Genomic DNA, 26,367 nt, shown 5'->3' with positions numbered 1-26,367 from the left:
CTACGCAAGATAGGTCCCATTTCTAATTTCCGGAAATTTTAAACATGTTGTTGGTTCAGATATTACGTTTGTAGTTGTAACTATTTATTTAGATTTTTATAAACCTGTCAACAAACGCTACAAAGAATATCAGAATAATATGTTTCTTTTTGTGATAATGTAATTTGCAAATATAAAAATAAAATACAACTCATTTAATTTCAACCAATGAAAAATTTGCAGCCTAAAGAAATCTATGACGCAAAGATGTAAACAATATGGCGGATTCTTGTCGACCCGTTAGTCGTCATGGAAGATATCATGCTCCAGGCCGCAATATCAATACAAGTAGTCGATACACAGATGATATTCCGAGCTATTCTACCATCGATTATGTTGATCAAGAAGGTGAAATGGGTTGCTTGGTCGTATTTGTTTTGATAAAGCCAAATGTCATTATAGGTCAGATGGCTTCAAAACATGTCTGTATCGGTCATCAGTTGGTCAATTTGCAGCATATATCACGGTCAAGCAGATACCTTCCATATCCAGTTCATTTCATTTTGCCCCAATGACATTCAGTAATGTCGATGACTAACTGACACGATTCTCAATGTACTATGTTTTACTTATACATAATCTGATAATGGCACCGAGGAGTGGTGATACCACATTTTACCTCCGAAGTAAGCGGGTTAGTGCAGCCAACATTGGGAAGAATGGCACACATGCGTATTTGCAAAATGGAAAGCTTGCCATGTCGAAGTATCAACATTGGTACATGACTTAGATTACTGTAGTGTCAGTGGGAAGGTTAACACCTGGATAAACTATTTCCCAAGTCAAAACTCTGTTGTCTTAACGGATGGAATGTCTTTGTAGTTTCTGGGATCCCGAGGGGCTGGTCCTCAGAATTAGTGTGTTTTCGTTCCATAAATAGCATTCCTGGTGAACTTTCATCATCTATTTGTTTATTCACAGACAACACAATGGTGTATTTGATAGTGACAAGTGAATGTACTGTTTTTGGCCCTCAATTAGCAGAAATAAAACCTTTGTCATTACGCTTTTCACAACCATATCTTGCAATATTTTGAAAAAGTATTTAGGAGCCACAACAAGGCCTGAAATGGAGTCCCACTGTAAAATAAGATTACAGGGAAACCTGTTAACTCCATTGGCTTCCCAAGAAAAAAAAAATGAAAGTAAATTTAAGGACCAAGAAAAAGTGCAATGAACATTAACAATGTTCGTAACAATTCTTGTGTGCTTCATATTTATCACCTCCATCAGTTTTGATGACTTTAATGGCATAATAAAAGACTTGCTGTCACATTCTTCAAGCAAGACATAAGAAACATAATACAGTTTCAGTCCAACAAAACAACTTAATTAAAATGGGAGAGACAATATATTCTCACCCCCCATCTTTCCATATCTACTGTTTATTTTTGCTTGGAAAAAGTTGCCTTTTACTGCAAACTGTAAAATAGTTGACTTTTTTAAAGCTTCTTTCTATGTTCAAAAATATAATTTCACTATATCTATCTGTTTCCAGTCATGTCCTTATGCAGAACTTTAACATAATCTTAAAACTGATTAAGAAGTTCAGTAGTTAGTAGAAGAAGACTATTTTTGTAGAAAAATTTCAAACAAACAACAAGAAAAAACAGAACAAAACCAACAAGTTAAAACAAAATACCATAGATATATAATACATGTGTTACATTTTTTTGTAATTGGTATACAAAACCAACTGGAAACTAGAAAATATTAATTATGTTTGATCACCCCATACATGCAGGCATCCTCTGGAAACACAGTTTTAGCATGTTTTAAAATTTAACACAGTTTTAGCATGTTTTAAAATTACCAAGGCATCTAACATTGTTGTTCTTGTTGTTTGGTTCAGATGTGTATCAGCTGAAGCAGCAAGCTGTTGCGATGGATATAGACTCCATGGAGAGGCCAAAAACAAGCAGTGGAAGAAGAAATCGTCCCAAGTCTAGGATGGGCCGAACTATGGTGGCGGAAACAAGCTTTGAACCTCCAGACAACGAAGACACTGGACGACCAGCGTCACGCAGGGGCTATACACCAGAAACGTATAAAAGGTAGAAATGAAAACAATGATTTTCAGTTGAGCAATCAGTGGTTTCAGAACAAGATAGAATTTTCCCCTTCCAATCCAACCATAGCTGTTATAATCACAGTTATAATCTTGACAATGTCACATCACATAAAATGTTGATACTTTTCGAATTGTTTTATTAAAAGAGTGTCTTCCAGGATTTATATTTTATTTTTGGTTAAAGGAATGCATTCAGTATATGTATATGATTAGAGATTATGTAATATTCTTATGAAACTAATCCATACATCCAACTGATACCATGTATACAGTAGGCATGGGTATACTTCCTTGCTTTCATATTTATTTTTAGAATTTAGATCTTCCTGGATTTCTCACTGTTGTTTGTTGTAGTTTTGTAAACCTCTTACTGAGGGAGTGTTCACTAAATCTTCATTTAAATGTACAATTTATATGATCTTAGGTCAGAAAAGAAAATGTTAAAACAAAAAATGTCCTGTTTTGGAACTGTGTAATATCACTGAACAGCAATACAAACAGGAGTCTTATAACTGAACAGATATAAATTATAAATAGGTCTGAAATAAATTGGCTGACTTGTTAACTATTTTCATGTATTGATTAGATCTGTTGGACCAGGATATTTGTTTATGAAATAAGGTCAGACGTACTGATCTTATTCTGCTTTCTGATAAGTCTTCTGAGGCCTGTATAAATATTTTCAGGTCTTTCCTGATTTATACCTGGAATGTTACTTTAAAGTGCCAACAGACTGGTTTGTCTGTATAAATGAACAGGCCCTAGCTGCTCGTGCCCATCACAATTAATTACTATATAATTTGAGGTACTGTATCTATCCTCCTATAAGTCCATGTGGCTAACACATTTACTTTGCTTACACAGGACAATGAAGTAGGATTTGTTCAACTGAATATTTCTAGATATGGATGTGCAGATAAGCAGACTAGGCTTATTGATAAATATATACAATGATCTGTATTATAATTTCTGGTACTTTCAGACATGATTATGATGAATACTCCCGCCAAACACTGACTCTCGACAGTCAGATCAGTTCTGATGACAGCAGTGATTTGAGTCCCACGATGTCACCAGCTGGTCGTCAGGGATCTCCAGTCCAAATGCAACCAAGCCCTACAGGTCAACATAGATCACATAACAGTCCATTTGGAGAAAGGATGCGTATGTCACCAGCCAATAGACAGCAGAAATTATCTGGCTATCAAAGTCCTGTCTTGACTCCTAGTCCACAGCAACGCCCCTCATCTGCAAATAGATATCACACCTCTCCATCGGAAAATTTCAACAGAAATTCACCAATGGATAAATTTGATCGATCTTCAGGTGATAATTCTTATTTACAACAAAGACATAAAATTTCAAGTTCAAAGCGTCCTTCTTTTTCTCGAAATTCAAATCGGCAGGAACAGCCTCACTATGGAAATGAAGGTTATGTGGAGGATCGCTCTCCTTACTCTCACGAAAGGCCACCCTCACCATCTGCAAATCATCCCTCATCTAGACACGATTATGATGGATATTATATTAACCAAGACACAGGTTATGATGGAAATCAGGGAAGTGAATCATATGAGAGATATGAACAGCCAGAACAGGAAAACATATACCAACAAGAGAACAAAAAACAACGCTACTCCGCACGAACAAAATCGGGGAAAAAACGTAGACCACCTGGAAGTGCAAGAAAGAAACAGAACATACTCAACACTGAACCAGAATCTGTAATTGGTGAGTCCCAATCATAGCTTGTTTTAAACACTGAAATGTTGATTTACAAATGAAGAGCCACAAAATGCTCTCTGTATAACCAATGTCAGCTGTTAATCCAATCGTTTGATAAAATTTGAATCTTTAATGTACCTTTTATTTTCCAAATTCATTGTTATATATTGTCAGTCTAGTTATTTGTTGTACTGATAACTACATGTTCGTATTTAAACATTTCTACAAAATTATTCCTGATAACTCTTGGTCCTGAAATTGCTGCCACTGACCACAAACCTAAACAAGAGAAATTTTCACATCTAATGATAGAGTGCAATATTGACCAAAAACTGTTATAATAATAGATTTTGAATGGATATGTTGAATCTAGATACTAAGTCTACTTTCAAGCGAAACCTTATTGACAGGGTTTGGTAGAAGTGGAGAATGAGTGCTTAGTTTTGGATGTTCCGATTAGATTATTTAAAAAAAATTTCCTTTGCCAGGCTATGAGCTGATTGTGTGAGATAATTTCCTTTGCCAGGCTATGAGCTGATTGTGTGAGATAATTTCCTTTGCCAGGCTATGAGCTGATTGTGTGAGATAATTTCCTTTGCCAGGCTATGAGCTGATTGTGTGAGATAATTTCATTTGCCAGGCTATGAGCTGATTGTGTTAGATAATTTCATTTGCCAGGCTATGAGCTGATTGTGTGAGATAATTTCATTTGATGCAGAATTTTTCATTTCTCAACGGTATAATTAGAAGTTTGATCATGGGTTGAAAATCGAAGTGTTGTGGTGGATACCTGATCGTCAGAAGGGCACTTATTGAGTGTCATGGAATTTTGAAGTTATTAAGTTCTGTGAAGGCTAATTATGTACACAACAATACAAACATTTTAATTGGCATTCAGGATAATGTTTTGGTCTATAAATGATACAGATGATTTATAACAGCTGAGTACATTTGTGTTTTAAAATGCAGAAAACTTGCCAACTCCTGCCACCATGAGACCTACTTCTTCTCTGACACGTTACAAACTTCTACCAGCGATTGGTACACCACAGGCCCCTCGTCGTGATGAAATATCACTGGACGCACTTTCTTTCAAAACAGAGAGACTAGAGTTAAGTAATGATGACAACCATTTACTGGGAGGAGAACCACCAACTGGGAGTTGTACAACTGAACATCCTCACTCTCGACCACTTTACAGGTCTGAAAGTGACTATTCCGAGGAACGTAAGTCGAAAGATGTATCAGTTTCATCAGACGAACCGGATGGTAGATTATTACAAGATTATCAGGGATCTGAGGAAGTTAGTAGTAACCATGGTTACCAGGTTCCAACGGAGAGCTCCAATTTCTTACCTCATAAATTACCTGCAGAGCCATCAGTGGGAGACACACGAATTCTTCTGGCTGTGCGTTTGCTTGATGGATCTCGTAAACAACGGTATTTCAGAGTCACGGACAAGCTTGATGTGGTCTTACAGTTCGCTGAGAACTGTGTAAACTGTGATTTGTCATTGTATGACTTGGTTAGAAATATGCCCCGAGTTGTGTACACTGACTTAAGTGTGCTGGTAGGAGAGGCAGAGTTAGAAGACAGAACAGTGTTATACCTCGAAGAGAAAGATTCCTAGTATGTCTGTGACTCCATAACACAAATCTGTGTCTGTGATGTTAGGGTGCTTTGTAGTCATGTAAACATTGTACTTAGTCATTGTGTAGGATGCCTATTAATCGCCTTTAAAGAAAAAAAGGCTTACTCATATACATATACAGGGGTGCTTAATGCCGTTCATATTAGTTGATAGTGCAACATACCATGTACAAAGGTAGCACATTGTTATGTATAGCAAACTCACCAACTGTGATCTCATTACCTAATAGTGAAGGAAGAAGTAGGAAGGCTAACATGTGGTAAAGAATTGCTGCAATAGTGATACTACCTGTGGGCCGAAATGTTATTTTACATGAAAAGATGCTTAAAATTACAAATATTTTTATAGTACATTAGGGATGAAACGATTCATTGCTATACAGTTTTTGCCTTTCGATTCAATTTTAGAATTTTCTTTGTTGTTTCAATATAATACATCATTCAGTAGTTACTCAAAATAGAAATGCTAAAGATACATTCTGATTGTCATGTCATGAATGGTTTTATGTTTTTTCTTAAATTCTCTTTAACAAAGAAGAAAGGATGTAATCTTCTGGTTTTTTTTTTAAATCTTTCATATTGATAATAATTCAAATTCACTTCACACTGGGATCTGGTTCAGATGAGTCATTGTTATTTTTTTAGTAATACTTTGTAAAGAAGCATTAAAACAAAAACATGAAAATAAACAACAAGAGTATTGTATTGAATCGAAGCATATCATGATGCACATTGTATGGGATATCAGTTTATTCTTACAGGCTATAGTATATCAGATTCAATCAGTTATTAGTTAAATTGGGTGGAAATAACTTGTTAAGTTTATTTTAGTAAGAACATAGATCTGTCATGCCATTGAATTAGATAGTGACTATTCTTTTTATCAAAACCCAAAGATTTTTATTGTGTCAAAAAGAATTTTTATAGTCTGTGATATTTCAATTGACCTAATAGTAATTTTACATTAAAATAGTTATATTAGTATGTTTACAACAATAACTTTTCTGTAGGGAAACCTGTTAATGTATTTGTTTGTTTTGTTCATTTGTTTTTACGTACATGTTTTAATGTTTTGTTATATTTTAATCTTTATAATGTATTACATGAATTTTTTTTCTGGAGTTTTCACACAATCATCCAAAGGTAATATGTACACCCATCATTGCGTTACAACGTTGATCTTATCTTTGACACCAGCAAGAGGTTATGTCATAATTACATTACTTTTCAGAAGTTGAATATGAGAATCTTAATTCTGTTTCATATGAATTTGATAAATTAAATGAAAAATGTTTGTGATAAGTTTAATAAATTACTGATAAAATTTAATTATTGTAAGATTCTGTTTATCATGAACTTATCATAACATAATGTATTATGCCATGAAGTTATGATGCCGCAACTGAAACAGAGGGAACCTTTCGTCACTCACAGCTCTGCGTTGTGTTCTTACACATTTGCATGTGATCATATCAAAATCCATGTGTAAGGAGTGTTATTGCACTGATAACAGGGTAGCTAGATATGATAAGTGGTACTCCTGTTTGATCTTAAAATATATACACCTGGGTTAAGCTTCCTGTTAAATTCTGTTGTGTACAGTTTTAATAAGACAAATTTTCTGTTATTGTTTTTATACATTCATTAGTCAGTTGTTATGACCTTTTGTCCTTTTAACAGATGAGAAAAGATCTGCATATAAGTAGAAAGGTAAAAGCTTTAAGTGAAAGTAGATAATGGGAGAAGATAATGCCTTCAATGTTTTGAAATTTGAACTGAAATTGAGACCAGACATGGCAGGAACTTCAATAGTGTATATTTTCTTCAACAACCCTTGCATTTCATTCTTAATGTTTATCACAAAATCAATTCTACATTATACAATGTGAATACTTGCTGTTATAAATATGCTTCATTAAGTAGTTATGTCCACATGTCGCAAAACTAACAACGGATGCCATTTTTTATAATTTATTTTATTTTTATAGAAATATAAGATGGAAAATATCTGAGATGTTAATCACTATGGTATTCTTTAGCCCTATGATTTCTCTGTATAGACATATAACTGTTCAGTTTCTATCAGAATCGTTTTAATTGTGACAGGTGTATGCTTTCTTCTTCCTTTTAGTTTGTGCTTTCCAATTTTAATGGTTAATGTTTTTGTACATTGTATGTGCCATAATGTCGATAGAAAATACATCATTTTGTATAGGTACTAGTCTATTTTTATTTTCTGAATCTGGATGAGTGTTATTTGTGTGAAGGTCTGGATCTTCTGTTGTTCCATCTGCTTTCCTATCCCTGAAATATAATGCATTCTGCGAGACATGTATTGCAATTAAGTCATATGGAACAGTTTAAAGCACCTGTCATCATTATTTTTCATGTTCTTTTTTATTCACTTATCAATCTTTTTATTTTATTCACTTTTTTTGGGGGGGGGGGAGGGGGGGAGGCTATTGTTGCTTTTTAATCAGTTTCTGTTTTGAAGATTTTACATTATGGTAGGTTTCCTATCTATTACACTTTCCAAAAAAATATTTTAAAATAAATTAATAATTTTTCTCTTTTTGTTTTTTTTTTAGGGGAAGGAAGGGGGAGGGAGGGAAGAGGGTTAGGGGATGCCATGTGACTTCAAATGGTAATTTAAATCTGTGGCCTCTATATTGTTATGATGAATTGACATTTACAAGGCCAGTCATATTGATCAGACCATTGTTAACCTGTTGATATTATACATATCTTGCCAAAATTCCTTCCTTGATCAATTTTATTGTTTGTTTAAACAATTACCATATTTATCTAGCAATACTCCCATGGTGACTAATGAGCCCATCCACATCTATGCAGTTTCAGTAGATATGCCAACCAGTAAGCCTAGCCCCTACTTCGGAGTTGGGAGTAATGTGTTGGCTCCCTGTCAATCTGTAATAAGCCCACCCCCTACTTGTAGTTAGAGATAAAGTGCTGGCACGTGAGGTCCTGTAATAAGCCCCCCCACTTACTTGTAGTTAGAGATAAAGTGCTGGTACCTGATATATAATAAACCCTTCCCCTACATGTAGTTAGAGATAAAGTGCTGGTACCTGATATCCTGTAACAAGCCCACCCCTATTTGAGTCGGAGGTGATATGGTGGCCCCTTGAGTTTATTGTGTGATAAATAAAGTAACAAACCAAACAGCTTCATATTCTCTACATGATTGATGTGTTGTTGTTGTTGTTGTTTACATGGATGTGTTGTCATATCATTACAAATACTATCTCTCCTGACATTTGTTCTTTTTTGAGATACATATTGACACCATATAATGGCCATTGTGTCAGAATTTGATAATTTTTCTCAAGGTAATCATGGCAATTCAAAAAACCTTTAACTGTGGGTATTGTTCATCGTGTTGATATATTGTTTTATAAAAATCCTGCCATGACTGACCATGTCATTTCTTAAATGATTTTGTAATATATTTAGATTACTTTCATCACTTGTACCTAAATCATTTTCTTATAGTGTCTTCACATGAAATTCTTGTGTATACAAGGAGTTAGAAAACTTTTATTATAAAAATTATTGTGTATCTTCCATATGCATTTTTCTATTAAACATTTAGTATAGCTGACTGTCCAGGAAACCGATGGATATCTGTCTAACAATTTGTTTCAAGAAGATTTTTCATTATTTATGATATTAAATTGTATATTGTAACTTCAAGATTATGTAATGGCACAAAGTTTATGATAATAAACAGGGCTTTTTTTTCTCTCGGCAGTTCTGGTGTAACGTTAGATACAAATTAAGTTATCTCGATTGTTAGTTAGATTTTTTATCATACTATATCATACCAGATCATTACTGTTTGATCTACATAATTATTATATATTGTGTTAGTGAGTGTAGATACCAAAGAGATGGCCTTCCATTGCTAGTCAGTTGGTCAGAATAAAACATAAACTTCATTTATCTGGCAATAATTCAGTGTCTTTTAAAGCCCATCTATTTTTGTTTGGTAGATAATTTCTTTTGTGGAAAAAATGGGTGGGGGGGGGGGGGAGAGAGATTAAAAAAAAATAATAATAATAACAAAAGATTTTTTTTTATCAAAAAAATTTCATACTCTTAAAATTGAAAAAAAATCTATCACTAAACAGATTCCATTGCCCTATAATTTATTCTCTCAAAATGATGTAAATGTTCTGAGCCCTGTGTATAATGCAGAAGAAACATGGTATTGATAATTATTGATGATTTAGATAAGAATAATATTTATAGAGTAATTGTCCGCAGATTGTCATTTGTAGAGAAAACGCATAACATCTTTATATAGACATATGTAACATTTTAGACATAAAACAAATATAGGAAGTAGAGACATTCTTAGACAGTTTGATTCTCTCAAAATAAAGTTTGCAGAAGATCAAACAACGATGTAAACATCATTTCGTTTAAAGCATTATTAAACTTTGATTTTGTGAACATTATCAGTGTACATGATATCATATTTGAAAATGTTTTGATTTCTTTCTACAAAGAATTTTTTTTATTTCTAAAAAGAATTACCTGGTATCTCAAGAAAATATTTCAAACCATGCAAGAACGTGCGAGAAATAAATCGTGAATTATGAAAACATATTGATCTTCAATGAAAGATGATTTTATAATATTCTTAATAATTACAGTGTTCTGTCACTTTATCAAACAGTGCGGGATGAGTGATTTGATCACTGGAATGTTTTATCTAGAAATACAGTGAAAAGTTTTCAATATTCTCAGGGGCTTAAGAAATAAAACATGACACATGCTTTATGCTTGAGATATGGTACTGTTATTACTGTTATAGAATGTATCAGTTCAAAGACATTTTCCAAATGAGACAGAATCAAGTGTCTTCAAAGAAAATTTGTAGACTTTTCAAAAAATGATTATTTAATCATTTGATATATGGAATTTTCAGTCGTAGAAACATATTGAGTGCTTTTGATTTTTATCAATGGTCTGTGGTATGATGTCTAAGGACCAGCAGAACTGATAATACATCATCTTTTCACTACTTTTTTGTGATGATTGAGACTTATTAATGAGTCAATGTTTTAACTAAGTAAACAAAAATATTGTTATGGTCATATCATTTAGTTGTAATGCACACAGGCACAGAAGATTCTGTTGCACACGAGATCTCACCATTTACCAGCACAACTACATGTATTTATGTACTATATGAAATATTGAGTACAAGTGCTACTCAAAATCTGTTATTTTTGTTGTCAAAACCTGTGCTAAATACAGACATAATTTTACATTGTATATATGAACATCACTGCAAATAATATAGCCATCTCTCTCTATATATTCTGAATAAAAGTGTCTAATAATTTTAGTCTGTCATGCTTACTATAATACATGTATTTAATTCATTTGATAGAGTGAATTTCATGGGGGTTTTGTATATATTTTTAACTTTATTCTTTGGAGCCCAAAGTAAGCTCCAAGCCAATCACAGTCTTTCTGTTGGTTATTACTTTAAAGGCTTTTGAATAGCTGAACAGGATTTATTGAAATTTGATTTTTCTGAAATTTTGCAAAATTTAAGTGGAACTATTATAGATATCAAGAGGCCAATTATCCCTGAAGTTCCCACAGGATGGAGAAGAAAGTGATTATCATGTTTCACTTTTTAGCTCACCTGGCCCTAAAGGCCAAGTGATCTTGTGACATGGCTCAGTGTCCATCGGCCGCCTGGAGTCAACTTTTCCATTTGAACAACTTTTCAATCATCAAGATTCCAAAAGTAGTTATGTTTGGCTGACAGGTTACTTAAGTAAGGTTCAAAAAAAAAGAAATAACCTTGACCTATATTTAAGGTCACAGGGGTCATATCATGCTTCTGGGCCATTTAGTTGGTTAGAAAAAGAGGTTAAAAGGTTTTAACAAATTGAATATGGATACCTGCGTATTGAAAAGAAGTTGTTCAAATGCGAAAGTTGCATTGGACAGACAGGCAACGCACAGATGAACCAGGTGACGAATAAGTTCACTGAAATTTGGAAACCCTACAAAAATTGCAATCTTTACAGCGTTAGTTACATAGATCAACAAGAGATCGGAGAGGGATCTTGGCACCTACCATTGTTTGATCTTAATTTGCTCTTTGAAAGTTGGATCTTTTCCCTTCTTTCCTGTGTTTTTGCTCTGAATGATAAAACATTTGAACATTCCTTTGTAGAAATAGCAATGATAATTTTTAACTGCCAAATCTCAAATGGCGGTCTGGAAGCCATTTTGTTTCATCTGATCAGTCCCAAAATCAAACGGCACAAGGAGAGACCAAAGGGAACATATGTACAAAATTTTTAGAAATATCCATTCCTTACCTCATAAGAAAAAAGGATAACAATCTTTCCTTGGCAAAATCCATGATGGCTGTCTGTCGGCCATTTCAATTTTTCTAATAAGTTCCAAACTCGAACAGGCATAACTAGGGATGAAGGGGAACTTACATATGCAATTTGAGAAAGATCCATCCAGTACTTCTCAAGAAATGGCGTTAACAAAAACTGTTTACTGACGGACAGACAGACCACAGATGCAGGGCAGTTTGAATAGCCCACAATCTGATGATGGTGGACTAAAAACAGATGTTCTCTTGAGGCGACTCATCAACTAAATTGCTGAAAGGCCATAATAGTGGAGGTAAACTCATTAAATAAATAGATCTCCTTATGGTGAGTGAGTTTGTCACCCATATCTACCTTAAGGCTTATTATTGAAAAGTGTAAAAATGATTGTTACGGTATTGAACATTTTAGATGTTATGGTTAAAAGCTGATGAAATAAGATACAGATGCATGCAACTTAGAGCTTTATTGACGTCTGTGATGATCATGACATAAAAATAATGAACAGGACATTTACATTTATACATATACAATTGTTGTGCAAATGTGGTTTCGTAGAATCATTTGATTTAAACAAGAAGCAACAAAACATGAATGTCTATTTTCTATACATCTTGTAAACCCCATCAATCCCCTGTCTTTAAAGATTGTTTTACTAAAGACTTTTTCCACAAGTAAAAAACCCTTTTGCTATAACTCATAAAAATTCTTTTATCAGGAATGTCCATTTCAATCCAAACTCCCATGTATAATTCACCTTTGACTACATGTAGCCACACATATTGAAAAAGATCTACTGTCCATCAACATCAACATACATATTTGAAATTTTGTAGGGTTCCTTCATTCACCTTTACTTTTAATATCCTCTTTTTGACATTTTTGATATTTTACGCTTGTGTTAGACTTATCTCCCTTGAAATGCAGAGATAATGATACCCACACAGGCTTTCATCAATCCAATCAATATTACTGGCTAGTAACATACAACTGTCTGCAGGTTAAAGACAAGATTTCCAGTACTATCTTCAGTGACAAGTTTAACAAAGAATTTAGAAACAGAATGATGGACTTCAGAATAAAGGAGAATAAGTATACAAAAACTGGATTCATTTCAAAATGGGTAAAATATTTCAATAATTAAAAGTTTTCAGGAGAGTTGCTTGAAAATGACATAAATTATGAAACATGGAAGATATACAGGTTTATTCAATGCACTGAGATACACTGAACATTCAAAATCTAACATTTTAAAACAAAACTGCCAATCTGACAGGATGAAAAGCTCAATGTCTGTAAGTTGTTGAAAGAGAGAGCTGATATCAACTGGAATTATTACATATAGTGAATAAAAACCAAGGAAACAGTACTTAGCAGGGAACGTAACATGTCTTATCAAACAAATGTTTACAAAAATATTGCACTGTCAGATCTACATCAGTTTCTACATATCTGAGAGACCAATCACAGGGCAATGACATTGCCTCCAGAGTGTTCTAGTTTTTACAACCATTTAGCATTTCAGATATGAAGTAAATCATTTTCAATTTTATTTTCATTGTTCTGTTATGACAAAATTAAATACAACACAATTGCATTAAATGGTATGAACTAACTTCCATCAAAAGATAGCACTTTTTTTTTATACCTTGCCGTGGCCAATTACAAACTGAAAGAATTTGATTACATGTTTGGTGTCAGTGTCATAACACCTGGTAAACAACCACACTACTGGTACAGTATGACTTGATACTGTAAATCACTTAGATTCAACAAAGTCTTCACAAACTTACCTTTTTAGACACATTTGTGAATAAATGATTTCACAAACACTGGTCTAGAAATAACTTTGAATTTGGGAATGAGGAGTTATTAAAGACATGGAGTTTTAAAGACTGTGATATCTGTTACTGAATCAATATGTATGCAATCCTGAGGTATTTAATCAAAATAAAGGCAAGAGATTTGATTCTGTAATTTACTGTCCTTACATATTAATGTGATGTGTAATAATAGTGATTTACAGTATATACAGTGTGGAACGGCCAAGCTTCGGTTAAATTCTACTTCAATAATAAAATAATTCTGATATAATAAAATAATTCAATAACAAGGAGGAAGTTTTCTGATCATATACAATGTATTTGGAGAAACTCAGTGTAACACATATATCATATCTTACCAGCGGAAATTAAACACAATTATAAATAGCTTTTTTTAATAACGAATTGATACAAAGCAAAATCTAATCTACTAGAAACTTGTTCAATGCTGCAGTATGTTCCCCATCCAATACAGATTATTGTTTTACTTAACAGGTCCTTTTTATTGAAGTCATTGAACACATTGTGACAGAGGCTAGCATACTTCTTTTCATTGATATTGATAATACACATCATTTTCACTTATATGATATATATATATAAGTATTATAATAGCAGAATAATGCTGACAATGAGAACATTTTAAAAACTGATAAAATCATCAAATTGGAGACATCTCGGAAGGAAAGAGAAATCCTACAAAATGTAAGTCATATTTAAAAATCTCATTGAAGGAAGTCTGTTAATATATAGGCCCTATCATCTGAACAAACAAGAATAGTAAGAGGGGCCATTCAACAGGCTGCTTGCTGTACATGTACGCTGAGCAGAGTAAGAAAATTTCTCAATAATTAATTGAAGAAATAAATGTTCACTTGTATAAGGGAATGAGGTCTTCAGTATCTCATGACCTGATTCTTCACTATGTTTGGCATTTTTATGGATCCAATTTTTCATTTATTGTCATATCAGAACAAATTAAAATATTCATTAATATCTAAAAACATTTTTCCACTTTTACTTGCACCAAACATTTCATGTTTGCTTCATGTTTATTATAGTCATGAAGATCTCAGATATAACAACAGTATGTAAGCTTTAGTACTAAAATCCTCAAAGTCAAATACAGTCCTACGTGCCGATCTTTTCAATTTCATCAATGTCTTCAGCATCCAGTTTAACAATTCTTCGTCCTGTGAAGGAGAATAGCATACAAATAATACTTATTATGTTTTAACATAAATCAATTAGGTGGTTATACCAAAGAGAATTTCCAGTCCATACCAAAACAATTAAAATTACAAATACTTCATTATAATTAGCAAATTTTAAATTAAATACATCTCATCTATCTTTAAACAAAGGTCATACGCTGGTAATTCAGTAAAATTACTTAGTTTTGTAATTACTACTATTTTGCAATAAGCCAAGCATACATAGTGATTGCTTGTAATACTATGACAAAGACACGGAGTGTGGTGTTTTTACCAGGCCTCACTGGGTTGTTGGATAATATGGTAAACTACATAATGACACAATATGTACAATGTAACAAAGTTGATAACTTTTCACATCAGATAATTAAAGAACTTCCATTTTCTGATACACACGTTCATTACACTACATCTTAGACTAACCTAGACATTTCAGTTTAATTGCAAACCTCAGGGGTAGGATGTATACTACATTTATCTTACATTACAGACATGCTTGAGGCCATGCCCTCCCACATCTATTATGGTAGAAATGCAACACAATTGTCATTTAGTGGGCCCTCCTCCAAATTTTTAGTTTATATGTCAGCTTCATAGCAGGATGGTACAGGATTTTTTCTGGTTTTAAACTTACCAAAAAATTTCTCTATGGCTTTGAGGGTGTCATAAGATCTGGAGTTGTCAATGAGATTGAGAGCAATTCCATTTTTCCCGAAGCGACCTGTTCGTCCAATACGATGTAGATACGTTTCATTGTCAGGTTTCATGTCTTGGGTAAGGGGGAGGTCAAAGTTCACTACAACTGTCACTTGCTCTACATCTATACCTGAAAATTAAAACACATTAGGAAATTATAAATCATTAATGGTTGGTTTTAGAGGTTTTTGTCCGTTCTTGACAATTAATATGTCAGACAAATATTCAGTGATCATGTAATTAAGATTTGATTTCAGAAAAAAATTCTTCTGAATTTAAAGTGTCACAATATGATATTCCCTTTACCAAGTAGAGAGCAAAATATCAGTTAGCCCGCTTGATTAGGTAGCAGAGGAATTGCCAACATTTTTTTGGACATAATTTCTACAAAAATTCATTTGATATTTATTTAAAATTCGTCAAGATTTTTGCTTCAACCACTTGGAGTTAATTGGTATTGACTTTAAAGGAGGGTTGTCAAAGGAAAAAAGCAATTGTATGAAGAAAACTGCTCTAGAGAAAGGAGAGATTGAGAAGCGGCCAATCTTACCTCTTGCAGTAACATTTGTGGTAATGAGGACTTTTTCCTTGCCCTCCCTGAATCTGTTGATGATGGCTGCACGTTGTGCAATGTCAAGATCTCCACTCAAAAGTCCAACAGCATGACCATCCTTTGTCATTTTTCCTGACAACCAATGAGCTGTTTGTCGTGTCTAAACATTGGGCAAATAAGATTGAAGTAAGTAGGATGCATAAAAAAAGCTTAAAAAATGTTTCTATAAATAGCATGAAAGCAGGGTTCACATTCAACCAAATGTAGATTTCTTGAAAATCATTGTCTTTAAAAAATGTAGGTCAAAAAATAAAGATAGCAAGGATCCATAGAGATATACTTGTGGCTCCATCATCCCATGATTCCTTTACTTTAAATTTAAACTGTGAAGGGGTTTATGATATATCTTAACACAAGCTTTTTACCTTAAATCTGGTGAAGTGTAACTGATGACCAACACAATCTAAACAGGTGTAACATACACATACACAACTACAGTAACAAGAGGCCAAAGTTCTATTACAGTCACCCAAATCCATTGTTCTAGTAACAAATATCATAGATACCACATAGTTAACAAAGGGAGACTCCAAAACTCCAAAATGTTGATTTCCTTTTTAATCTATCATAAACTGTAAAATCTCTCTTGAAAGCAAATGCAAGACCCTGGGATCATGAAATTTGCCATTTCATCGATGAAGAGTTTTGTACAATATTTGGGTATTGAGGAGAAGATTTTTGAAATTTCACTTAATTTGACCCTTTTTGGAGGGAGAAGTGGGGGAACCATATATAATTCACAATTCTAGTTGACTTATAGCAATGGAAGGTTTCTGCAAAGTTTCATTAAAATTTATTCCAGGGGTTTTCTCAGAAGATCAAAATGTCAAATATTAATCATTGGATGACACACAGACAATGGTAGTATGCCACATGAGACGTTATCTTAAGTGACCGAAAATAAGGAAACATTCACTAAAGTTTTCCATGATCACTTTTTGCTTATTTTAAAATTTGCCCTACAATACATGTACATGCAAACATGTTTCAATTGTCACATCAAACTTTGTTACTATTTTTTCACTCTATTGACAGAAGTGTAAAATGGGCGACAGTTAATCAATGACTAGACATTATGTATACAGTACTCCTGTTAAATATATGTGGTACCAACAACATTTTTTTAACAAACAAGGATGTCTTAGGTACAAAACACCAAAGAAAATACCAACAAACATCTCATGATATACAGAAGTAGAATCAGAAACATTTGCTGATAAACAGCTTCATGTTTTATCAGAAAAACAACTTACGGCACAAAAGATCATTGACTGTCCTATAGAAATGGATCCGTATATATTTGATAATGCCTGGAATTTGCTTTCTTTATTCGTACACTCAATGTAATATTGCTTAATATTGTCCAAACTCTGTTCTTCACGTCTCAGTTTAATGATAACAGGGTTATTTGGAATCACAGCTTGAGCGAATCTCATCACATCTTCATCATATGTAGCAGAAAATAACAACATCTGGCAATCTTTTCTTAGGCCTCTGAAAAATCAATTGAAAACTATAGGTATAAATATGAGATGTACAGAAAATTTCTAACAAACCTGAAGCAACAAAAGCTTACTTTATTCACATATTGTTGCTAGTTTAAACTTATTCTAAATAAGTGCATTCAATAAACGGAAAATCATTATTTTTTGCAGTCAGATGAAATATGAACTAAAGAAATTGAAAGAAAAGCTCCATTAGAACTGTTTAAATGAGACATTCTGAATACCATAGGCTTACTTTGTCCATAAATAGTATGTGAATTGAAATGTATTCAGAGCTGGAAAAATCTTAAAATAGGAAATAAAAACTTTTCAGTTGATTTTGAATATTTGAAGACCAAAGATGTGATGACCTTGACCTACCTCTGTATCCTAAGTGACTCATGATATGACCTTGACCTACCTCTGTATCCTAACTGACACGTGATATGACCTTGACCTACCTCTGTATTCTAATGGACTGGTCCTGATGACCTTGAGTAGCAATCATGACATCAGCCTCGTCTAAACAAAATACATCAATCTTCTTCAAGTCAAAGCTTTTAAACTTCAGTGACCAGTCTGCCACTGTCCCTGGTGTACCAATTATGATATGACCTTGAACTTTTTGTCCTCTGGCAACTACAAACAGACACAAAGTCTAATAATTCTAGGATATAAAGGATATGTCAAAGGTACTGTATATTACACCTGCTTATAAACCTAATAAGGGCACACTATCCACTATGGTAATGCAATATAAATCCCAGGCTCTAATGCATCAATGTTAACAGTGTCAATTTAATATACAGAAATTTATCCTGTACGAAGCCAGGGGTTAAAATTTGACCCAAAATTCAAATTCTGTTGAACAATTAGAGATAAATACAGGGGCTACTGTCCTGTTTCCTTTACATTCAATAATACATTATTTCTGAATTTTTAAAACCTCTCCATAATTCATTCTCCCATTTCCTACAAAGGATACTCAATATCCAAGTTTGACATATACATTCAATGTGCTTTTTTGAAAATTTGTTGAAGTACTCTAAGAAAATTTTGTACATATATAAAATTGAAATAATGCCTATATCTTAAGTTACAATTCCCTTCAGTCAGATGTCAGACAACCCCTTGCTTCCACTTCTGGATATAAATAAAATTCAGATAAATGGAAAGTCCCTAAATATCTTCAAAATCTTTATTCTCACCTCTTACAAAGGCATCTAACATTCTTCACTTACCAGTCCTAAAAGTGTAACAAGACTTGTGAGTCTGGTCTATACAGACAGACTTACCTCTTTCTCCCCTTACAGCATAAACAAGTTTGAAGTTTGTCATGTGTTTTGACATCTGTTCTATGTTCTGTCCAATTTGTAATGCCAACTCATATGTTGGTGCTAAACAAAGGCACTGAAATTTACAGGAACAACTATTAATAGGATTGGTTTTCAGATGAAAATCTTAAAAATCTTAATCAGTAAGGACCCAAAATCATATATATATATCTTCTATGAAAGTTAACTCCTTGTTTAAACCTCTTATAAAGTGCATTTTCTATGTCATTTTCAAATGAAGTAATGATACATTGCTAATTCTTGACAGTTCGAAACTCATTCCCGTTATCAGCTACCATTAGCTGATTTGCCTTTTTCAAACAAACTCAGAGCATTTCAATGACTTCAAAGAAAATGTATATAAGCCTGTGGAGCAAATCATCAATAGAACGTTAGACTAATGACTTCGAAAAAATAATTTCACAAGAATGACAAAACAGACTAATAGCTAAATATTAATCACTCTTGTTGATGCAGAGTTAGTATTTCTAGTGGTTTCATCAGTGGGTGAGATCTGCTAAGTGATTTTGTTAACAAGTAAGATTCATTAACAGCAATTTTAAGTGATTTTACCTGTGGGTAAGACTTGTTGGTATCTACACGACTCAGCATGGTCAGTACAAAAGCTGCTGTCTTTCCTGTTCCACTCTGGCTCTGGGCTATCATATTGACAGGACTAAAAATAATAGACATGGTTATGTATCTATTACATCCCAGAAACCAACACAGTCCAACTACAGTAGATATCACACATTTAGCAGAAAGAGACATTGGTCACTGATCACCAGAAGTTGTTGTTTTCAGAAATTGCTGTAGCAAATTGTGAGTACAAGCTTTAAGTTGCCTCCAAACTTCTTTATGAAGTTAATGAAACTCTTTCAACATTTCCCTTTTTTCAAAATAAATCTCTAAAATTATAAAATCCGCCACTTAAAGTCTTTTCTGTATATTTAAAGAACAAACTTGTTATCTATTTGTTGAAGATATACTTACGGATCTGCCAGCAAACTTGGCAGAGCTGTTTCTTGGATCTTTGATGGAGCATTAAACTTCATATCATACAATCCCTGCAGCAGTTCTTTCTTCCTGGATTTCATTAAGGAAAATATGATGTTAACTAGGAATTAATTCCCCTGCGCCCCCTCCCTTGCATACTGACAATGTATTGCAAATCACAAATATTCTCGGATAATTAACAGCTGAATCTGATGGCAAAACTCTTGATGGTATTGCAAAACTAGATTGCATTACTTCTTCTCTGAACAAAATGTTTTTAAAAGTCAGAAAAGAAACCAACATTTTACACAATATTGTATGACAAAAAAGGTCGAACTCCATCTACATTTGGATGTTTTTGACCATGATCTAACTCTATCTGTAACAGGTAGATTGAAGCCACACCAAATTTAAAAGTTATTATCTCCAAACATAACAGAAAAAAGACTGGAAAACTGTCATCTTGCAAAATATTCTAAAGACAATAACTAATACCAAAACTTGGGATATCTTGACAGGGGCTCAATCTGTAACCTCATAAAATTATCTAAAAATACACTGAACTATAAAATAATTGTAATATGGTTATGAAGTAATAATAACATTTCCTGACATAGACCAATACATTTACTTTCTTACAAGTAGATGTAGCTTGTATAAAGGCTCTATACCTGCTACTGCTATATGTAAGTAAAAGGAGCCAGCATACATCTTTCAAAGGAGAAAGCATACATCTCTCAAAGGAGCCAGCCTATATCTCTCAAAGGAGACAGCATACATCTCTCAAAGGAGAAAGCATACATCCCTCAAAGGAGCCAGCATACATCCCTCAAAGGAGACAGTTTACATCTCTCAAAGGAGCCAGCATACATCCCTCAAAGGAGCCAGCATACATCCCTCAAAGGAGCCAGCATACATCTCTCAAAGGAGCCAGCATACATCTCTCAAAGGAGAAAGCATACATCTCTCAAAGGAGAAATCATACATCTCTCAAAGGAGCCAGCATATATCTCTCAAAGGAGCCAGCATATATCTCTCAAAGGAGCCAGCATACATCTCTCAAAGGAGTCAGCATACATCTCTCAAAGGAGACAGTTTACATATCTCAAAGGAGCCAGCATACATCCCTCAAAGGAGCCAGCATACATCTCTCAAAGGAGCCAGCATACATCCCTCAAAGGAGCCAGCATACATCCCTCAAAGGAGCCAGCATACATCTCTCAAAGGAGCCAGCATACATCTCTCAAAGGAGTCATCATACATCTCTCAAAGGAGCCAGCATACATCCCTCAAAGGAGCCAGCATACATCTCTCAAAGGAGCCCAGCCCATATCTCTCAAAGGAGCCAGCATGCATCTCTCAAAGGAGCCAGCCTATATCTCTCAAAGGAGCCAGCATGCATCTCTCAAAGGAGCTTATATTTACTAAAGAGTAATGATATAGCAAATCGACTAAAACTGTAATAAAGACAGGTGGGATTATTACCAGGCAAGCTGGTTCAGATAAAGCAAATCTTAGGTACAGTTTAATGGAAACTGAGCAGATTTTAAACTGCAGAGAACTACTGGGATCTTGGCGACCACCATTTTTCTTTCCAATGTCAAAATGTAAGATGGTCTCCTGTCAACAATTTTGTTCTTCTGATCAGTTCTAAAATCAGAAATCCCTACAGGTAGAGTGTAAGAATTGTACTTGCCAATGTTAATGCTATTAGTCCTGATTGATAACTTGTGAGTCTCATATTTTTCAAGGGTTTAACTTTTGGTGGACATGTTGCATTGTCTTTCATCACAATTTCCTTCAGTATCTATACACTTTTGCTAGCATTGTTTAAGGGCTTCAATGCCACTTATAAAGAATTGACCTCATACAGTCCTCAACTGTGTGTATGACGTCATCATTAATGGCAGCCATGGCAATGACAGACTTGTGAACATGGCCATTGTCTTGATGGAACAACACACCTTCAATGAGTTTTCCACGGCGCTTGAGTTTAACATTTTCTCTTAACTGCCTAAGAAATGATGCATAATATGTGGCATTGATTGTTTGCCCCTTTCGCAGATAATCTACTTTTGGACTTTAGTTGAGCATTTGCCTCTTTGAGTAAGGCTCTGGGCTCTGTTCCCTGGCAAAGACATACTAGTGTCTCTGGAGACATTAGTTACCAATCCCTGTCTAACCCACTGTCAGTATGATGTGACCTGGTGTGATGTTCTCCACAACGAACAATCATGGTGGCATCAGTCCCAAATGATCATGATGAGGCTTACATCCAACCTCTCCAAAATATGTACACTCACCTTGTGTACAACAGGAGGCCATTTGTAGATTACCATACATATAACAATTTAACCCAAACTAAAGCAAACCTAAAATCAAAAAGGCACTACTAGGTATCAAAAAGAACCAAAGAGAACTTTGGGAAGTACTTCTTCAGACAATAGTCATCAAAGATGGCTTATGCTCCCCGATTGGGACGAAATTTAAGTATGAAAAATAACAAAGAGCAATAACTCCTAAATTCTTCAAAAGAGAGTGATGGTTTTTGTGCACTTTTCTTTGCTGTGATCTATTTACCTATAAAGGTTTATGCTGATACCTCTTTTAGTTTTTGTGTCATGCTCCGGACAAAATTATGACAGACAGACGGACAAAGTGGTGACTGTATGTTTTCCCTTCGGGGAGCATAAAAATGAGATAACCTATGACTCAAAGACAAAGTGGACTATGCACAATTAGAGAGCAAAGCGAACCTACATGTAAAATCTGAAAATGATTCAACACTTCTAAAGATATATAGAAAACAATGCAGGAATAGTTAAGGACAGAATTTGAGAAGTCCATCATCTGATATTCGTCTAAAAAGCTAAAATCATCAACTTACAAGTTTAACGCTTCAAATGATTTGACACTGAAAAGTGGTGAGTTAGGGTCAGCCTGTAGGATTTCTAGATCTGCATGTACATTTGTGACGAGTTTAGCCTGCACCAGCTTACGTAGTTGTTCTTCTTTTGATTTTTCATCAGCTGAAATAAAAACAATCTGTTTATCAAGCATTTCAACGAGTAATGAAGGGCTGTCAATCAAATGTCATAAAAATCAATCAGTTAAGAACATGATTTACAGGTAACTTACAGCTTACAGTCTGAAAGGATTTCATTGGTAGTATTCCAATCAACAAGTAGAAAATATAAATTCATATCAAGAAATACAAAGCTTCTTAAATCAAAAGGAAAAAAACCAGCACAAACTATTTTGCAGTCGACACATGAAACCGATTAAATGTATTTAATCACTTTAGACAACACTGTAAGCGATTCCCACTACTATAAACAGGCTTGAATGATGTTTTGGTTATTTATCATCAGTTCATCCTTCCATGAATATTTGGTCGCGTTAGGGAGGTTTTGGTTTGCAGAAGTACTAGTGGAGCAATTTGGACTCAGATATAATTGAACTGATTCTGTTCTGTACATTACATTTGCATTCTGTTCGCTTTCAGTATTTACACAACACATGTGCTTTACCTACAGTTGGTCAGCTTGACTGAAACTGCTACCAACCACATGAAAAGTTGTTTGTTGATAAGTATAAAAACCACATTCCATTAATACATTCATTTGTATGTGTTAAAATAACATTATTCAATTACTCATGATTTGCATGCCAAACTATGGCTTTCTAACTCTGTATCAGTACATATTTTCACTTAATCTGAAGCTGTTTCTTGCTTTGGTGAAATGATGGACTCGTTCACTATGGTTTCAATTTGTTGTTAGAAATAACTATACAATATGTTTTATCTCAATCAGGTTAAGTATGGTGTACAAAGCCTTCTCATGCAAGGTGTACACGCTTGGGGCGCAAAGCTTACAACTGCCACCACAGGTGTTGATTTCTAAGTCCACTTGTCGGAACTCGATTTCGAGAAGGATTTGTTTGGGGAAGTTACAACGTATTTTATTCAAGACTTTTCTTTTATTAAATCAACCCATCATTTTTGGATTTTTTGGGGGGTTTTGCTTTTTTTTTTACAATATCTGAGAAGACAACAGGGTAACATATCTTAAGTCTTATTCATGACACATGAAACTTTATCATACAATGAAGTTCTCTATTTTTCAAGTGGAACTACACACCAGAGTGGGTTTCTGTCTTTATCAAACTTTGTCTGAAAAATTCAAAACTTCAACAACTATGTAAAATAAAGGCCCTATGACGGTCAAAATTCTAGATTTTACTTTCAAAAGAGATTTTAAAATAGTGATTGAAAGGCAAAACTGTAATTTTAATTGACGAGCATTTTACGAACTAAACGAAAAATCTAAGTCATTTTAAATTGTAAGCTGACATAAAAACTCCTTACCTTTATGCGTAGGACTGCCTTCTGTATTTGATGAATTGTTGTTATCAAGGACAGTACTATTTGTTGCTGGTTCTCCACTCCCTGTCACTTTAGGGGCTTTATCATTTGTTGTAACACTGTTGACTGTATTAGCAGATTCTGCAGGAGCAGCGACTGCTTTACCATCAGAAGTTTTAATGTCTAAACTTTTTACCTGCATTCATAATACATGTGTGTCCCATAAATATCAAATAAAACAAAACTGAAGTAAATATCATACTGTGTACTTGATCAGTGAAAATTTCAGGACTTTAACAATTTTTTTTCATTTTAGGCAACAAAACACTATTCATTAATAGCTATATGTTAAAATATAAGTTAAATTTTGAAATATAATAAATACTTAAAAGAACATAACATTAATCCAAGCTATATATCTATATAAATCATTTTTCAAATACATATATTCAAATGAAACAACATATTTTCAAATGCTAATTATCAAAGATCATTTGATATCACATTAATCCATGTTTAAATGTGTTCATCATGATATAAAATTAACCAATCCTGTTTCTTGAAATTTTGATAATCATTTAAGAACAAAAATTCCTCAATATCATGACCAACAATAACTTTCAGAGTACCTGGGAGACAAGGCTAACTTCTTGCTGATCAACAGCTGCTCCCCAATCCAGTTCTGCCATGGCTAATGTCAAATTGAATTATCTATTCAAAATAATTAGAATTCCCTTTGAAATTAGCAAAAAAGATTTCAATCAATTAAAAGCATGCAGGTTATTTTTACATTATTTAACAATTTCAAGAAATGTTGCATTGATATAATTTCTAAGTTAAAAATTACATTAGTAATGGAGTTACAATTATAAATCACTTCTCCACTCTACAATATAGTGAGTAGCTAGTTGACCATATCTAAATTGCCTGAGGCTGTTTACACATGGTCAAGGGGCAAATATTTATGGAATTTCACTGAAACTCAAGACATTTTAAGTACAGAAAAAAGACTAATTTTCATAAAATCCAACAGAGCAGATGTTGTGACAGAGATTGTGATATTCTGCATAAGCTTTTTATATTACAGACATGTGATACTTATATGTACACTTGGGTAAACCTGTCCCTTATCAATATCATACGAAGTACTAGAGAAGTCAGTATTAAATTCAAGCAAATCTTTTGCTTTTTTTAATGTATAAATTGAAGAAGAAAAATCTTAACCTACCAACACCATCTTTTTCATGGGAAAAAAGAACAACATGGGGTTTCCCTTGATCGTGATATTTCAGAAAATAATGTCATTCTCCCAGACTTATTTTTTCATATTGAACACGAAGAATATTACGCTCAGGCTGTCTGAACGATGGAAAATCCGTGATCATGTACAAAATTGTTACGAGAAAGATACTTTGCCTACAAACCAGGCCTACTAGTCTCGTCTGCCAATATCTACACCCGGTGAGGAAAATACCTACTGTTCAATGCCAATGGCTAGTTGACAGATATAAAATGTGTAAACACAATGTATTATCCACAATAATGAAATCAGACCTAACAGAACATGTTTATCAGACTGTATCGCTTAGTAAATACAAATTGTATGAAACTTCCGTCTACTTATAATTCAGAATAACGCAATGTCATCAGTCGACTGAAATTTCAAACTCTTACCAAATACAATTTATATTGTTTTCCGTTCCAAAAATAAGCATGGGCGAATATTGAATGAAGCTAAGGATTATTTTCGTATTTCTGGATGTGGTTTGTGTTTTTGTTTGAGATTAAGATTATTCTGCATTTCTTAATTATCAAATATCAGCTATTATAATCGGTGAAGAAGTCGTTCGGTAATATTCGTACACAAGAATGAATGTTTAAAATGCGAAACTAAAAATAATGAGGCGGACATATAATCTCAATCAATAAAGTGTTTTCATTGAAAGGTTTTCTCAAGGAA

The 26,367-nt window shown here is 33.8% G+C and overlaps 2 protein-coding genes across 2 annotated transcripts; one reads left to right on the top strand and one right to left on the bottom strand.

Moving 5' to 3' along the window:
• Positions 1–257: 257 nt before the first annotated feature.
• On the top strand, positions 258–5,913 carry LOC132557935 (uncharacterized). The gene is made up of 4 exons (XM_060222466.1): positions 258–387; positions 1,892–2,093; positions 3,093–3,841; positions 4,805–5,913. Exons 1-4 carry the CDS (start codon positions 258–260, stop codon positions 5,464–5,466), a joined length of 1,743 nt encoding a protein of 580 aa, XP_060078449.1. The 3' UTR covers positions 5,467–5,913.
• Positions 5,914–12,328: 6,415 nt separating this feature from the next.
• Positions 12,329–26,135, bottom strand: LOC132557543 (ATP-dependent RNA helicase DDX19A-like). Its single transcript, XM_060222043.1, has 12 exons — positions 26,082–26,135; positions 25,037–25,118; positions 24,411–24,603; positions 22,929–23,070; positions 20,039–20,131; positions 19,619–19,721; positions 19,007–19,121; positions 18,173–18,350; positions 17,481–17,721; positions 16,165–16,327; positions 15,553–15,744; positions 12,329–14,897 (listed from the first exon to the last, which is right to left on the bottom strand). Exons 2-12 carry the CDS (start codon positions 25,094–25,096, stop codon positions 14,836–14,838), a joined length of 1,542 nt encoding a protein of 513 aa, XP_060078026.1. The 5' UTR covers positions 25,097–25,118; positions 26,082–26,135; the 3' UTR covers positions 12,329–14,835.
• Between the last annotated feature and the right edge of the window lie 232 nt (positions 26,136–26,367).

Source organism: Ylistrum balloti, unplaced genomic scaffold, assembly GCF_031769215.1.
Source record: "Ylistrum balloti isolate Yb309-2 unplaced genomic scaffold, AGI_CSIRO_Ybal_v1 Utg369656, whole genome shotgun sequence".
NCBI classification, from domain to species: domain Eukaryota; kingdom Metazoa; phylum Mollusca; class Bivalvia; order Pectinida; family Pectinidae; genus Ylistrum; species Ylistrum balloti.
Note: the sequence above shows the minus strand (reverse complement) of the source record. Positions and strands in the feature narration are given on the sequence as shown.

Excerpts from the sequence above, each read along its gene's own strand:
- LOC132557543 (XM_060222043.1), bottom strand. The coding sequence starts at position 25,096 with ATGGCAGAACTGGATTGGGGAGCAGCTGTTGATCAGCAAGAAGTTAGC. Across the intron at positions 23,071-24,410 it reads AGGCAGTCCTACGCATAAAG|CTGATGAAAAATCAAAAGAA; the intron begins GTAAGGAGTTTT and ends TTTTTATTTCAG. Across the intron at positions 15,745-16,164 it reads CACAAATGTTACTGCAAGAG|GTATAGATGTAGAGCAAGTG; the intron begins GTAAGATTGGCC and ends TTTAATTTTCAG.
- LOC132557935 (XM_060222466.1), top strand. The coding sequence starts at position 258 with ATGGCGGATTCTTGTCGACCCGTTAGTCGTCATGGAAGATATCATGCT. Across the intron at positions 388-1,891 it reads CGATTATGTTGATCAAGAAG|ATGTGTATCAGCTGAAGCAG; the intron begins GTGAAATGGGTT and ends TGTTTGGTTCAG. Across the intron at positions 3,842-4,804 it reads TGAACCAGAATCTGTAATTG|AAAACTTGCCAACTCCTGCC; the intron begins GTGAGTCCCAAT and ends TTTAAAATGCAG.